At 61.9% G+C, this 10,977-nt stretch overlaps 1 protein-coding gene across 1 annotated transcript; it reads right to left on the bottom strand.

Moving 5' to 3' along the window:
- Position 1: 1 nt before the first annotated feature.
- ZNF710 (zinc finger protein 710) lies at positions 2 to 7,954 on the bottom strand. Its single transcript, XM_042891561.1, is given in 5 exon segments — positions 2 to 1,639; positions 1,856 to 2,030; positions 2,296 to 2,487; positions 2,694 to 3,645; positions 3,647 to 7,954. Coding segments are annotated over 5 exon segments (1,899 nt in total). The 5' UTR covers positions 4,054 to 7,954; the 3' UTR covers positions 2 to 1,466.
- Positions 7,955 to 10,977: the final 3,023 nt, after the last annotated feature.

Genomic DNA, 10,977 nt, shown 5'->3' with positions numbered 1-10,977 from the left:
CTAAAGAATTTAAATTCATTTATTTAGAATTATTGCTGAACAACTCTTCCAACCGAGGAGATAGACAAAAATAAACACAGTAGGGCTTTGCACGGGGGGCCAACCACTCTGCAGACGCAGCGCAGGCTGCACCCCAACGGCTCTCCGGCACAGCGTGGCGCGGGGTGCGGTGCTTTTTGGTAACGGGACAGAGGTAGATGTGGGGATGTGGGTGGGCACGGGGGGCTGGGCTGGGGGAGGGGGCTGGGCTGGAGGAGTTGCTGAGCCACAGTGGGAGGCTCCAGGTGCAGGGACAGCAGGCAGGGTGGTGACGGGTTGCACGCTGTGAGGTCAGCACACGGCTGCCCCTCGGCTCTGGGTGCCGGCCCGCTCCCCTCTGCGCTGCAGGATGCAACCACTGTGTGCCCCGGGGATGGGGGTGCAGCGTCCTGGGCTGTGCCACGACCAAAGGGCAGCCCTGCAGCCCGCTCCCACCGCAGGGCAGGAGGGGCCCGCAGCCCCCCCCCCAGGCCTGCATTTCCAGGGCACACTCCTGCCTGCAGCCCAGAGGTGCTCACACGGCAGCAGTGTGCAGCATTGGTGCAGCAGAGCAGCTGCTGTGGGTGTGGGACCCCCACCCGGCCCACGCTGCCCCTGCAGCCCCGCAGAGCTCCACAGATCACACACATTACACAGGTTTACAAAGAACACTGGTTGAGGGAAGCGGAACTCAGTGAAAAGATCAATCCAACCACGCGGCACGTCTGAAAAAAATAAATTACTTTCAAAATACCATCATTTGCTCAAGTTGAACAGGGTTTGCCTTCCTTTAAATACACTGCTCACCAAAGCCACTCTGTACTCAGAGCTGCTGCTTCCGCTGAGCTTTGCAATTAGTTTGTAAGAAAATACTCTTTGTGTGTGTGCCCTGTGGCCTCTCGTGGCCTGCCCCAGCTCTGCCCGTACCAGCTCCCGGCCGGTGCCAGAGCAACAGGAGCTGCTCTGGGCTGTGGGGAGCTGGGGAACGCGGGGCGGTGCAGCGCTGGTCTCCATGCAGGAGATGCCAGGCTGATGCATGGCACGGCACAGCTGAGCGGGGACCCGGGAGGTAGGATCAGGAGTGATGCTCGTTGTCTGCTGGGATGCAGCCTGCCAGCTTCAAGTACATCACACAGGGCTGAGGGTGAGGAACGTGGCGAGGGTCCGGCCACCACTGAGGTGTGAGGGACAAAGGGGTGGCAGGGCACCGGGTAGGAGGGCACTCCTTATCCAGAGGCTTAGGGAGAACGGGCCCCCAGCAGGAATGACCTCATGAAGGCAAGAGCTCTCCCAGGCTCCCTGCCCTGTGCCCAGCCGTGCTTTAGGGATGTCCCTGCCTGCCCCCTGCTCACCCCCCTGCAGCAGCACTGCATCCCAGCAGCAGTTCTCTCACATGCTGGGTCCATTTCGCCATCCCCCCGCCCACCCCGGGCCACCCGCCCTCCCTGCTACAACATGTTGTAATAAGCCATTTCCTTCATGGCCTGCTCTGCCAGTGCGCCATCGTCTGGGGGGTTCCCCACACCCTCATAGCCGTACGAGTTCTCCTCCTCGTAGTCTTCCATCTCCTGCTGCCCGTCCAGCTCTGTGTGCTCAGCCCCCGACAGGTCCATCATGGGATCTAGGCACAGCACACACAACCCAGAATCAGCCCCGTGCCTGTTGGGCTCTGCGGCTCTGCTCTCCCCACAGCGGCCCCCACCCCACCACGGCACCCAAGGAGCATCTGTATGGGCACTGTGGTTCGGTCCCGCTCCTGCAGCAAGCCAGCAGTGAGCACAGCTCCCAGTCTGCAACACACAGAGCCCAGCACAGCTCCAGCACGGCCCACACCTACCTTGGCTGTCCAGGCTGATGTCCATCACGCCGTGCTTGACCTTCATGTGCCGGCTCAGGTTGCCTTTCAGGTTGAACTTGCTGGAGCAATAGGGGCACTTGAAGGGCTTGCTGCCCGCGTGCAGGTGCATGTGGCCCAGCAGGTTGTACATACGGTTGAAGGACTTCCCACAGACCTGCAGCAGTGGTCTGCGGTTACCGGGATCCCGCAGCCCCCAGTCCCAGCAAAAAGCCCAGCAGAGCCTTGGGGTGCGGCTGTGCAGAACGGACCTCAAACCGCAGGGGGCCCCGATGGCTCCCCATTGATCCCTAGCGGGGCTGCCCGCCCTCCCACCAACCTCCCACACCTTTCCTTTCCCACTGCCCTTTCTGCAGCCTCCACACTCGCAGAACCCAGTGTGCCAGGCGCCGTCCCCGGCCTCCCCCGGTGCCCCGCGGTACCTTGCACTTGAATGGCTTCACCGGGGAGTGCACGATCATGTGCGTCTTCAGCGTCTGCTTCTGCACAAACGTCTTGAAGCAGATGTGGCACTGGTAGGGCCGGACGCTGGTGTGGATGAGCATGTGCCGCTTCATGTTGGCCTGCAGCGTGAACTCGCGCCCGCACACCTCGCACTTGAACTCCTTCACGCCCTGCAGGCATGCGGGAAGTGGTGAGCGCAGCGGGGAGCCGAGCTGAGCTGCCCGGCACGGAGCGGGCGCTGCGCTGCGGTGGCCGCCTGCTGCCCCCCGGCTCGGGGCTGACAAGGGCTGCAGGCACCCTGGCGCCCTCTGCGGCCAACACGTCTCCGGGCACGGCAAGGCAGCAGCCCGGGCGCTCCGTGCTGCGCGGCACCTACCTTGTGTGTGAGTGAGTGCTGCTTGAGGTGGTGGATCTGGCTGAACTCCATGCCACACTCGGTGCAGACGAAGGGCCGGACGTTCTGGTGCTTCAGCATGTGGTTCTGCAGCTGGCTGCGGTAGTGGAAGGACTTGCTGCACTCCAGGCACTGGTACAGCGTGGGGCCCTGGTGCGTGGCCAGGTGCCGCTTCAGCTGGGTGAGCGTGGAGAAGTCCAGCCCGCACTCCACGCAGACGTGGCAGCGGCCGCTCTCGTGCTTCACCTCGTGCGCCTTCAGCTCGCTGGGGTAGGCGAAGCCGCGGCCGCAGAAGCGGCAGCTGTAGGGCTTGATGTCGGTGTGCAGCAGCATGTGCCGCTTCAGGTGGCTGGTCTGCGTGAACGCCTTGCTGCACACCTCGCACTTGTGCGGCCGCGTGCCCTGGTGGGTCAGCAGGTGGGTCTGCAGGTGGCTGGGCTGCTTGAACAGCTTGTTGCAGTGCGGGCAGGAGTGCGGCTTGATGCCGTTGTGGCCCAGGATGTGGGTCACCAGGTTGTACTTGGAGGTGTAGGACTTCTCGCACATGCGGCACTGCCAGCGCTTCTGGCGGTCCCCCGCCTCCACCAGGTACGAGTCGTCGATCTGCACGTTGATGTCCAGTCGGTCCAGCTGAGCCTTCTTGCTGTGCTCGCTGTTGCCGCCCGCAGCATCCGCCTCCAGCTCACCCGGCTCCTGCCACGCGAAGCCCTGCTCGCTCTTCACCCGCTCGGGGGACGCGGGAGCCTCGGGCTCCCCGGGGGACGCGGCTCCCGCCTCGAAGGCGCACGGCGTCCGCGTGGCGTCTGCGCCGCCGCCCTGCGCCGGGTCGGGTTCGCGGCCGTGCGGCTGCTGGCGCGTGTGCCGGCGCAGGTGCCGCAGGCGCCGGGGCTTCCTGCTGAAGGCGCCGAGGTCGATCATCTTCACGGCGCCGCTGGGCTCCGGCACGGGGTCCGGGGGGGGGGGCGGGCGGGGCGCCGCGCTGCGGCTCGGCCTCGTCCTCCCCGGGCGCGGCCACCTCGAACACCTCCGCCTCCGCCTCCTCGCGCTTCACCTTGGGCAGCAGCCTCACCGGGGGCCGCTTCCTCCTGCGCGCGTGCTTCTCCGGGGAGCACTCTGCCTCCAGGGACTCGTCATCCTGCCCGTCTGGCGCCGTCCCCTCGCTCTCGGGCTCTGCCGTGATGTCGGGCTCTCCCTCGCCCCCCAGCCCTGGGAAGAAGCCGGCGGGACTGACGGTGGCCCCCAGCAGCTCATTGTCGGACACCAAGCCCAGCACCGCAGCCTGTGCCAGGGACAGCACCACCACGGCGTCCGTCTGCGTCCCACACTCGCTGAAACGATCCATCCCTGCGCCCTATGCGGTCATGGCTGCGGGAGGAGAGGGACGGCTGTTAGTGCTCCCTCCCACCCGGTGCAGACCCCCACGCAGCCGTTCCCACTGACACAATCCCACGCAATTCAGGGGCTCATCCCAACCTAACGCTGCCTGCAGAGCAGGATGCACTGAAACTCAGCGTGCAGAGCATCCCAGCTGCCCTCTGGAGGCTTCTGCGGGACTCCTCATGCTGTTTAATTCCATCTGCTTCCGGGAAGAAAGTCAAAGCATTGCTCACAACTGACACAGAGCGATGCTCATTTGTGCGGGGAGGAGCGCAGCACAGTGGGACGGGCTGACAGAACCGCCGGCACGGGCTTGTTGGCAGCACAGGATCCTCTGAGCAAATCGCTCCAATGGAAATAGTGCCCAGCCCCAGAGCAGGGGATGAGCAGTGCCACACACAGCAGTGATCACTGCCAGCACCGCACAGCCGTGCCCCAAAGCACCTCTGTTCAGTTCCCACTGCTGCTGAGCGTCCCTGGCAAAGGAACAGCCTTGTGGCTCTCCTCCTCACCCTGCTCTTCCCCGAGGAAGCCCACGCAGCAGCAGCCGCTCCTCCCCGGGCGGAGGTTCTGTGCTGCACCGGGAGCAGCCCTGCAGCAAGGAGGGGCGGGGAGCACCAGAGCCCCGCGGCCGGCCCACACTGTGATGATCCCGGCTGCGAGAAGCAATGATGGGAGACGCCGAGGGAGGATCACAAAGCAAAAGAGGAAGAGGGAGAGAGAAGTGGGAGAGCTGCTTAAAGCAGCAGGCATCTGGCGGCGGGAGCAGCATGCTGGTGGGGAACACAGCCACCACGTGGGGACATGTGGGCGTTCTGCTGTGTGGGATCACAGCCCCCAGCAGGGCCCATCCCCGGGGCAGGCAGGCAGAAACGGGACGGCCGCCCTGGGTGAGCAGGAGGCTGCAGCTTCCTCCTGTGGGGGGACGTCCTGCTCAGTGGAATTATTTCCGCAGCTGCAACAAAGAGGAGCCCTATGGGGGAGGTGAAACAGGGATAAACCCTAAGCCAGATGCTGTCACAGTCCTAGGAGCACCTATGGGGCTGGAGAGCAGCAACCGCGGGCTGTGTATCACCCTCCTTGTCTGACCCCCCCATCAGGCTCTCAACATCCCTGCAGCAGAGCTGCAGTCGGGGCAGGGCCGGGCAAAGCGGTGTGGATGCTGCGATGGGAAGCGCAGCGCCGGGGCTTCGGGGCGCCTCGCAGCGGGCAGCAGCTTCCCGGAAGGAACTCGGCTCCCAGAGCTGTGCATTCGTGCTGCAGGGAGGAAGCTGCACACAACAGGAGCTCCCTGGGGAGGAAGGCCGGGTCCCCTCTGTTTGTGCAGGCGGGGGGAGACGGAAAGCAGGAAAAGCTGCTCAGATCCGGTTGGGATTTTGCTCTCTTCCTTCATTTGCGGAGCAGTGCAGCAATTACTATTTCTCACTTGAATGTCTGTTCCAGTCCATTTGGATCACGCTTTACCCAAGGGTTGACTTCTCCAAAGCCACTTATCATACCCCATTCATCACCTGGGGCAGCGGCTCTGCCCCCTGCAGCCAGCGGGGCAGGACGGGTCGCGGTGAGCAGAGCTGGAGCAGCAGTGGGGACAGCTTTGCTCCTCCATGGCACAGCACTGTGACGGGGAGCAGCTGCACACACAGCTCCCAGCACTCACGTGCCTGAGAAAAGCAAACAACCAAACATCGCCAATAACCAGAGGCTTTCAGAAGAAGGTCAGTGACAGATCCTCCTCTGCAGCACTCCAAGCAAGGGGATGAGAGCTGCTCTCTGTGCTCCCAGCACTAAATACAGGCCTGTGTCACACAGGACCCTTTGCACTTTGTCAGACATTGAAGCTCTTGTATGTGAGCGAGCTTTGCTGCTCAGAAGAGAGCACGGCCACAGCAGCCACAGAGCTGCCGGCGCAGCTGCACAGCACCACAGCAGGGAGAAGTGGCAGCCGGAGGGACGCTGATGTGTCACTTCCCCCTCACACTTCCCTGTGGCTCTCATGGGCCAGCAGTGCCGTTCCCCAGCGCACCAGCTGGGCTGGGAGCAGCGCCCACAGCTCCACGTGCACGCAGCAGGGGCTCTCTGGGTGCAGAGCCGCACTGCAGTGCTGCACTGGGGAGGGAGGTGATCCCACAGTCCAGCACCCATCCTAGCACTGCTCCAGGCCAGCACCAGAAGGGCACAGGAAGGACAGAATGGTTGAACTCCACCCGGCCATGGAAGAGGCACCCCTGCAGAGGGACAAACAGCTGCAACAGTGCCCGCTGCGAGCAGGAAAGCACCACCAGGCACATGAGCTTGTACCCTGTGTGCACAGAGCTCTGTGTGGCACAGGCACAGGCCTGATCCAGAACGGCTCTGCACCAGCGCACCCCTGACCACTCCTGGTTCCCCCATGACACCTCATTGCAGCACACTGCCCGCCCCACATCTGCTCTCAGCCTGCCTCTCCCTGAGTGCCAGCAAACAGCTGCACAAATTTCATCACTCCGCTTTCCAGCAAAGCCATCACTCTTCCAGGAAATATCTCTGCAAAAATCCCCCGCTACAGCCATTTGTCCACTTCTCCCCTAAGCACACCGGTGCCTCTCTGCAGCTCCAGGGACACCCAGATCCACGCTGCCCATCCCGCGCCGTAGCTGCGGTGCTCTGGGGGCAAAGGCCGCGTTGGTTCTGCTGTGTGCACTGCAGCTCCTGAGCCACAGCCGCAGGCAGTGCCAGCAGCACCCGCAGTCCGGGCTGAGCTCTCTTTGCCTTCCCCTGTGCTGCTGTGCCTGCTGGGCTCCCTGTCCCCTCTGTGCTGCTCCAGAGCTTTGGGTGTCCCCATACCCACAGACCCTGCTGCGCTGGGGGGCACCGGGGCTGTGCACATCATCCGCAGCAAGCAGCTAATTGCTGGATCTCGAATATCTGCATGAGCACTTCTGGGCTTATTTTCTTTCTCTTCTAAAAGAGCTTTCCATCAAGTTTGATAAAGGAAAAAAGTCAGCCTTTCATCTTTCGGTCTGTGCGTGATTTTTCCATAAAAAAAAAAACCTCCTTACAGCATCCATACAAATATTAAGCAGAATAAAATGCATTTTTCCCCTCTGAAAATCACAAGGAATCACTGCAGTCATTTACAACCCCAACTGGACACCGCTCTGCATGAGGCCGGAGGATTCGTGAGGTCCCCACGGTCTGAGCTGCGCAATGGAGCCCTGGGGGGTTTCTGCTCTCTGCTCCCCAGCATGTCCCCATACAGGACAGTCATTCTGCTGCTGACAAAGTAAACTTGGCCTTCTTAAAGAAATCAAGCCAACATTTCAATTCACTCCATCAGTGCCCCCAAGTTGGGTGCCACCTAACTGGGCTCACTAAGGGAAAGTGGTAGCAGGTCCTGTAGAGAAAAGAGAACAGCGCTGGGCGCATGCTGATCCGCTGCAAGGAGCTACGGGGCTGTGGAGGAGCTGTGCAGGCTCCTCATGGGGCTCAGGTTCCAGAGCCAAGGACAGCCCCAGCCCTCACTGCGATGAAGGCACTGCGTTTGGTGGCACAAGCAGCTGGGGCAAACAGTGACGGTGTGTCTGCGTGGCACTGCGTCAGGGAGGCAGCGACCCCCTCCTCATCAGGCCATGTTAAAAACACACATTATCAACATCTGCCAGCAGTCTCACTGCCATCCTCACACCCAGAGGGGAAAGCAATCACTGACTGGCTCACAGCCATCGGGCTCCTGGTCACACAGGTGGAGGAGAAGGAGGGCTGATTCCCAAACAATGACAGCATGGGGAGAGCACAGCACAGGGCTGCCAGAAGGTGGCCCGAGCAGGGCTGCACCCTGAGACAGCCCCTGCTGAGACCCTCAGCCCAGCCCTGAGCATCCACCCTGCGCCCCTTCCCCCCCAGCACTCTCCTCTCCTCTCCTCTCCTCTCCTCTCCTCTCCTCTCCTCTCCTCTCCTCTCCTCTCCTCTCCTCTCCTCTCCTCTTCACCACTCTCATCCTTCCCGTTTCCCTGGCAACCTCTATCTGGGCGCTGTGGATCTGTCCTCTGCCTCCCTCTTATCTCTCTCCTTTCTCTTTCATCTATCTCCTAATCTCCCTCTGTATTCCAAACCTCTGTCCTTTGCTTGCCTGCTTTCTCTCTCGCTTTTCATCTCCTCCTACGTCTCCTCTATCTCTGGGATACGATTATTTGAATCTCACAAAGAAAAGAATCCTCTCCGTGACCGGCCGTGGCCCCGGTGCTGCCTGGGACCCCAAGGCTCCCCGAGCGCCCAGCCGCGCTGGGAGCAGCACTGCAGCCGAGCGCTTCCCAGCCCCGCAGACAAAGGCAGAGCCCGGCGTCAGTTTCGTGCCACGGCCGTACAGGACTGGGCGATCGGAGCTGCCCCGCACGCTGCCCACGTTCCGTGCGGTGCTGCGCTTTGCGTTCCCGCTTCGCCTTTACCCGGCGCTCTGCAGCTGAAACGGAGCGGCCCTGCAGCAGCCCGGTCCCCACGTCCCCACGTCCCCACGCTCCGTCCTCCCGCCCCTCCGACGCCAAAGGAGAACCGGCGGCCCTGACCCGAGCTCCTGCGGCCCTCAGCTTCCGCTTTGGCTCTGAGCAGGCGGGGAGAGAACGGCCGCGGGCCGTGGCAGCGCACGGGAGGGCCGGAGTGCCGCCAGCAGCTCATCGCATGGCACCGAGCGCCACCGCCGCGAGCCGCCGCTGCCAGCCGCTCTCTGCGCCCTTCGCCCCGGGGCTCCGCGACCCACGGCGAGCCCGCAGCCCCACACGGAGCGCCGAGCCCGCAGCCCTCGAGCTCGGCCCCGCAGCCCCGAGTGCCGTCAGCACCGCACCGCGGGCACCGCAGCGCTCGTGTTCCATTCGAAGCCCCCCGGCCGCGCCTCGCCCCACCTGCGCAGCGGAGCCGTGGCCCCGCGCCGTGCCCTGGGATGTCCCCACTCGCCCGCACCGGAGCGCAGCGATGCCGGCGCACGGATCGGATCCCTCCTGCCCGGCCGGGGCTGCCCGCACCGCGCGGGGTCTGCGGCACTCGTCCCTCCTCCCTGCAAAACAGTTTGGTTGTTTTTTTTTTTTTGCTTTTTGCTTTTTTTTTTTTTTTTTTTTGCTTTTAAGTGAAATAAACAGGGAAAGAGCGACTTTCAAGTTCCTGCTTGCTGCAACGACTTCTCTTCTACACGGTCCCTTTCCTCTCCGAAAATAGAAGAGCTATTCAAAAAAGACGCGAAAAGAAAAAAGGAACTGAATAGAGGAAAGAGGAAAGAAAAAATGGAGCCCCAAGGGGGAGGAGAAAAACAGAATGAAAAGACAGCAAAAGTAAAGAAAAGGGATGAAAAATAAAGGAGGGGGAAGAGAGAGACAGACAGAGAAGCTTTGAAAAGAAAGAATGCTCCCAGCCTGAATACAGTGTGCATGAAAAAAAGAGCGCTTGAAAAGAAACAGCCACATGAAATGACCTCTCATTCACAGACTGTGCCAATCACGACGACAATGTAAATCCTTTCTTCTTTTTTTACATTCTCTCTCTTTCCAGTGGGGGCAGAGGGAGAAGGAAGAAAAGAGAGTTAATTCTCAGCGCAGCAGAGAATAAATCTGCTCCTTTCTAACTCCCTGAAAGAGACACCGAGCTACTTTTAAAAATGCTTCTCTGGTCATCACGCATGCAGATATGTAGAAAAGTCAGCGGAATTCCGCATGCTGAGATCCTGCAGGAGGGTCCGACTCCACAGAGGGCCTCCGCGAAACCTCCGTTCTTTCCCTGGTGGAAAAAGCAGCAAACAGAAAACAAAACGGCACAGCCACGAGAGGCGAGCCGAGCTGTAGATATGGGTCAAGAAGCAAACCTTGCCGGGAAGGAAGGCTGTGGGAGGCAGGCGGGGAGCAGGGCCGGGACCCAGCGCCGCTCCGAGGGCACCAGGGCGCTCTGAGTGTGTGGGGCGGGCGCTGCGGGGCCGAACGCCCCGAGCTGAGCGCTGCTCTGCCCTGCCGGGACACACGGCGCTCAGTGCCGCAGCAGCAGCGTGGGGCTCTGTGCAGAGCAAACAGCGCGGAGCGGGGAGGGGGTGAAACGTGGGACAAAGGCAGAACGCGGCGTAGGGAGGAGAGGATGGTGGAAGTGCAGGCAGCCAGGAGAATGCTGCTGCTCTGCCGGAGCGGGGCCCGCATGGCCGGGCCGAGGGAGGAGGGCAGCGGCAGCAGAGCTACGCAGCCAGCTCTGCGGGACGGCAGCTGGGCGCTGCGAGGCCTGGATGTGGGACTGTGAGAGGAACACGGTGGCACAGTGTGCAACACGCAGCCCCAACAACGCCGCTGTGCCCTGCTGCGCTGCAGTGAGCACCGAGTGAGACAAGGGCAGCTCTTGTGATGTGCTGCGTTTTCCTTGCAAACAACTTCTGCCTTTGCATCCCGGCACAGGGTTCACCCAGGCAGAGCGGCGCTGGGTCCTGCAGCCCACAGCAGGGCTGGTTTGTGAGCAGGGGGTCAATGGGCGACCGCCGCGGCTGCACACAGCGTCACCGACAGCCCAACCCTTCCACGCAGCAAACAATGGCCGGCTGGGAAGCGGCCCCTGAGCCGCGAGCACCACGTATTGTGCTTCGGTTCTTACTGCTGCTGAGGCCGGAGGAGCCATCTGCAGCCCCAGCACCCAGCAGGGACAGGAGCTCAGCGCTGCTTTATGGACACGCAAACCTTCTGCTCCCAGCCAGCCGCCTCGGGTCTCGGGGGGCCACGACCCTCTGGGAAAGCCCCACCGCCTCCTATTTCTCCAACAGCAGCACCGGTGTACGTTCACCATTTTAGGAGCAAAAGAAACCGCTCAGCTGCAGAGGCCGCGTTTTTCTCAGATCTGAGAACTGAAAATATTTCAGATCCCTCTCTGAACAGGGCAGCGCTTTGGAAAGATGGGC

Source organism: Lagopus leucura, unplaced genomic scaffold (genome assembly GCF_019238085.1).
Source record: "Lagopus leucura isolate 7727_CA_CO unplaced genomic scaffold, USGS_WTPT01 88-31_obj-0_obj, whole genome shotgun sequence".
Classification (NCBI taxonomy): Eukaryota; Metazoa; Chordata; class Aves; order Galliformes; family Phasianidae; genus Lagopus; species Lagopus leucura.
Note: the sequence above shows the minus strand (reverse complement) of the source record. Positions and strands in the feature narration are given on the sequence as shown.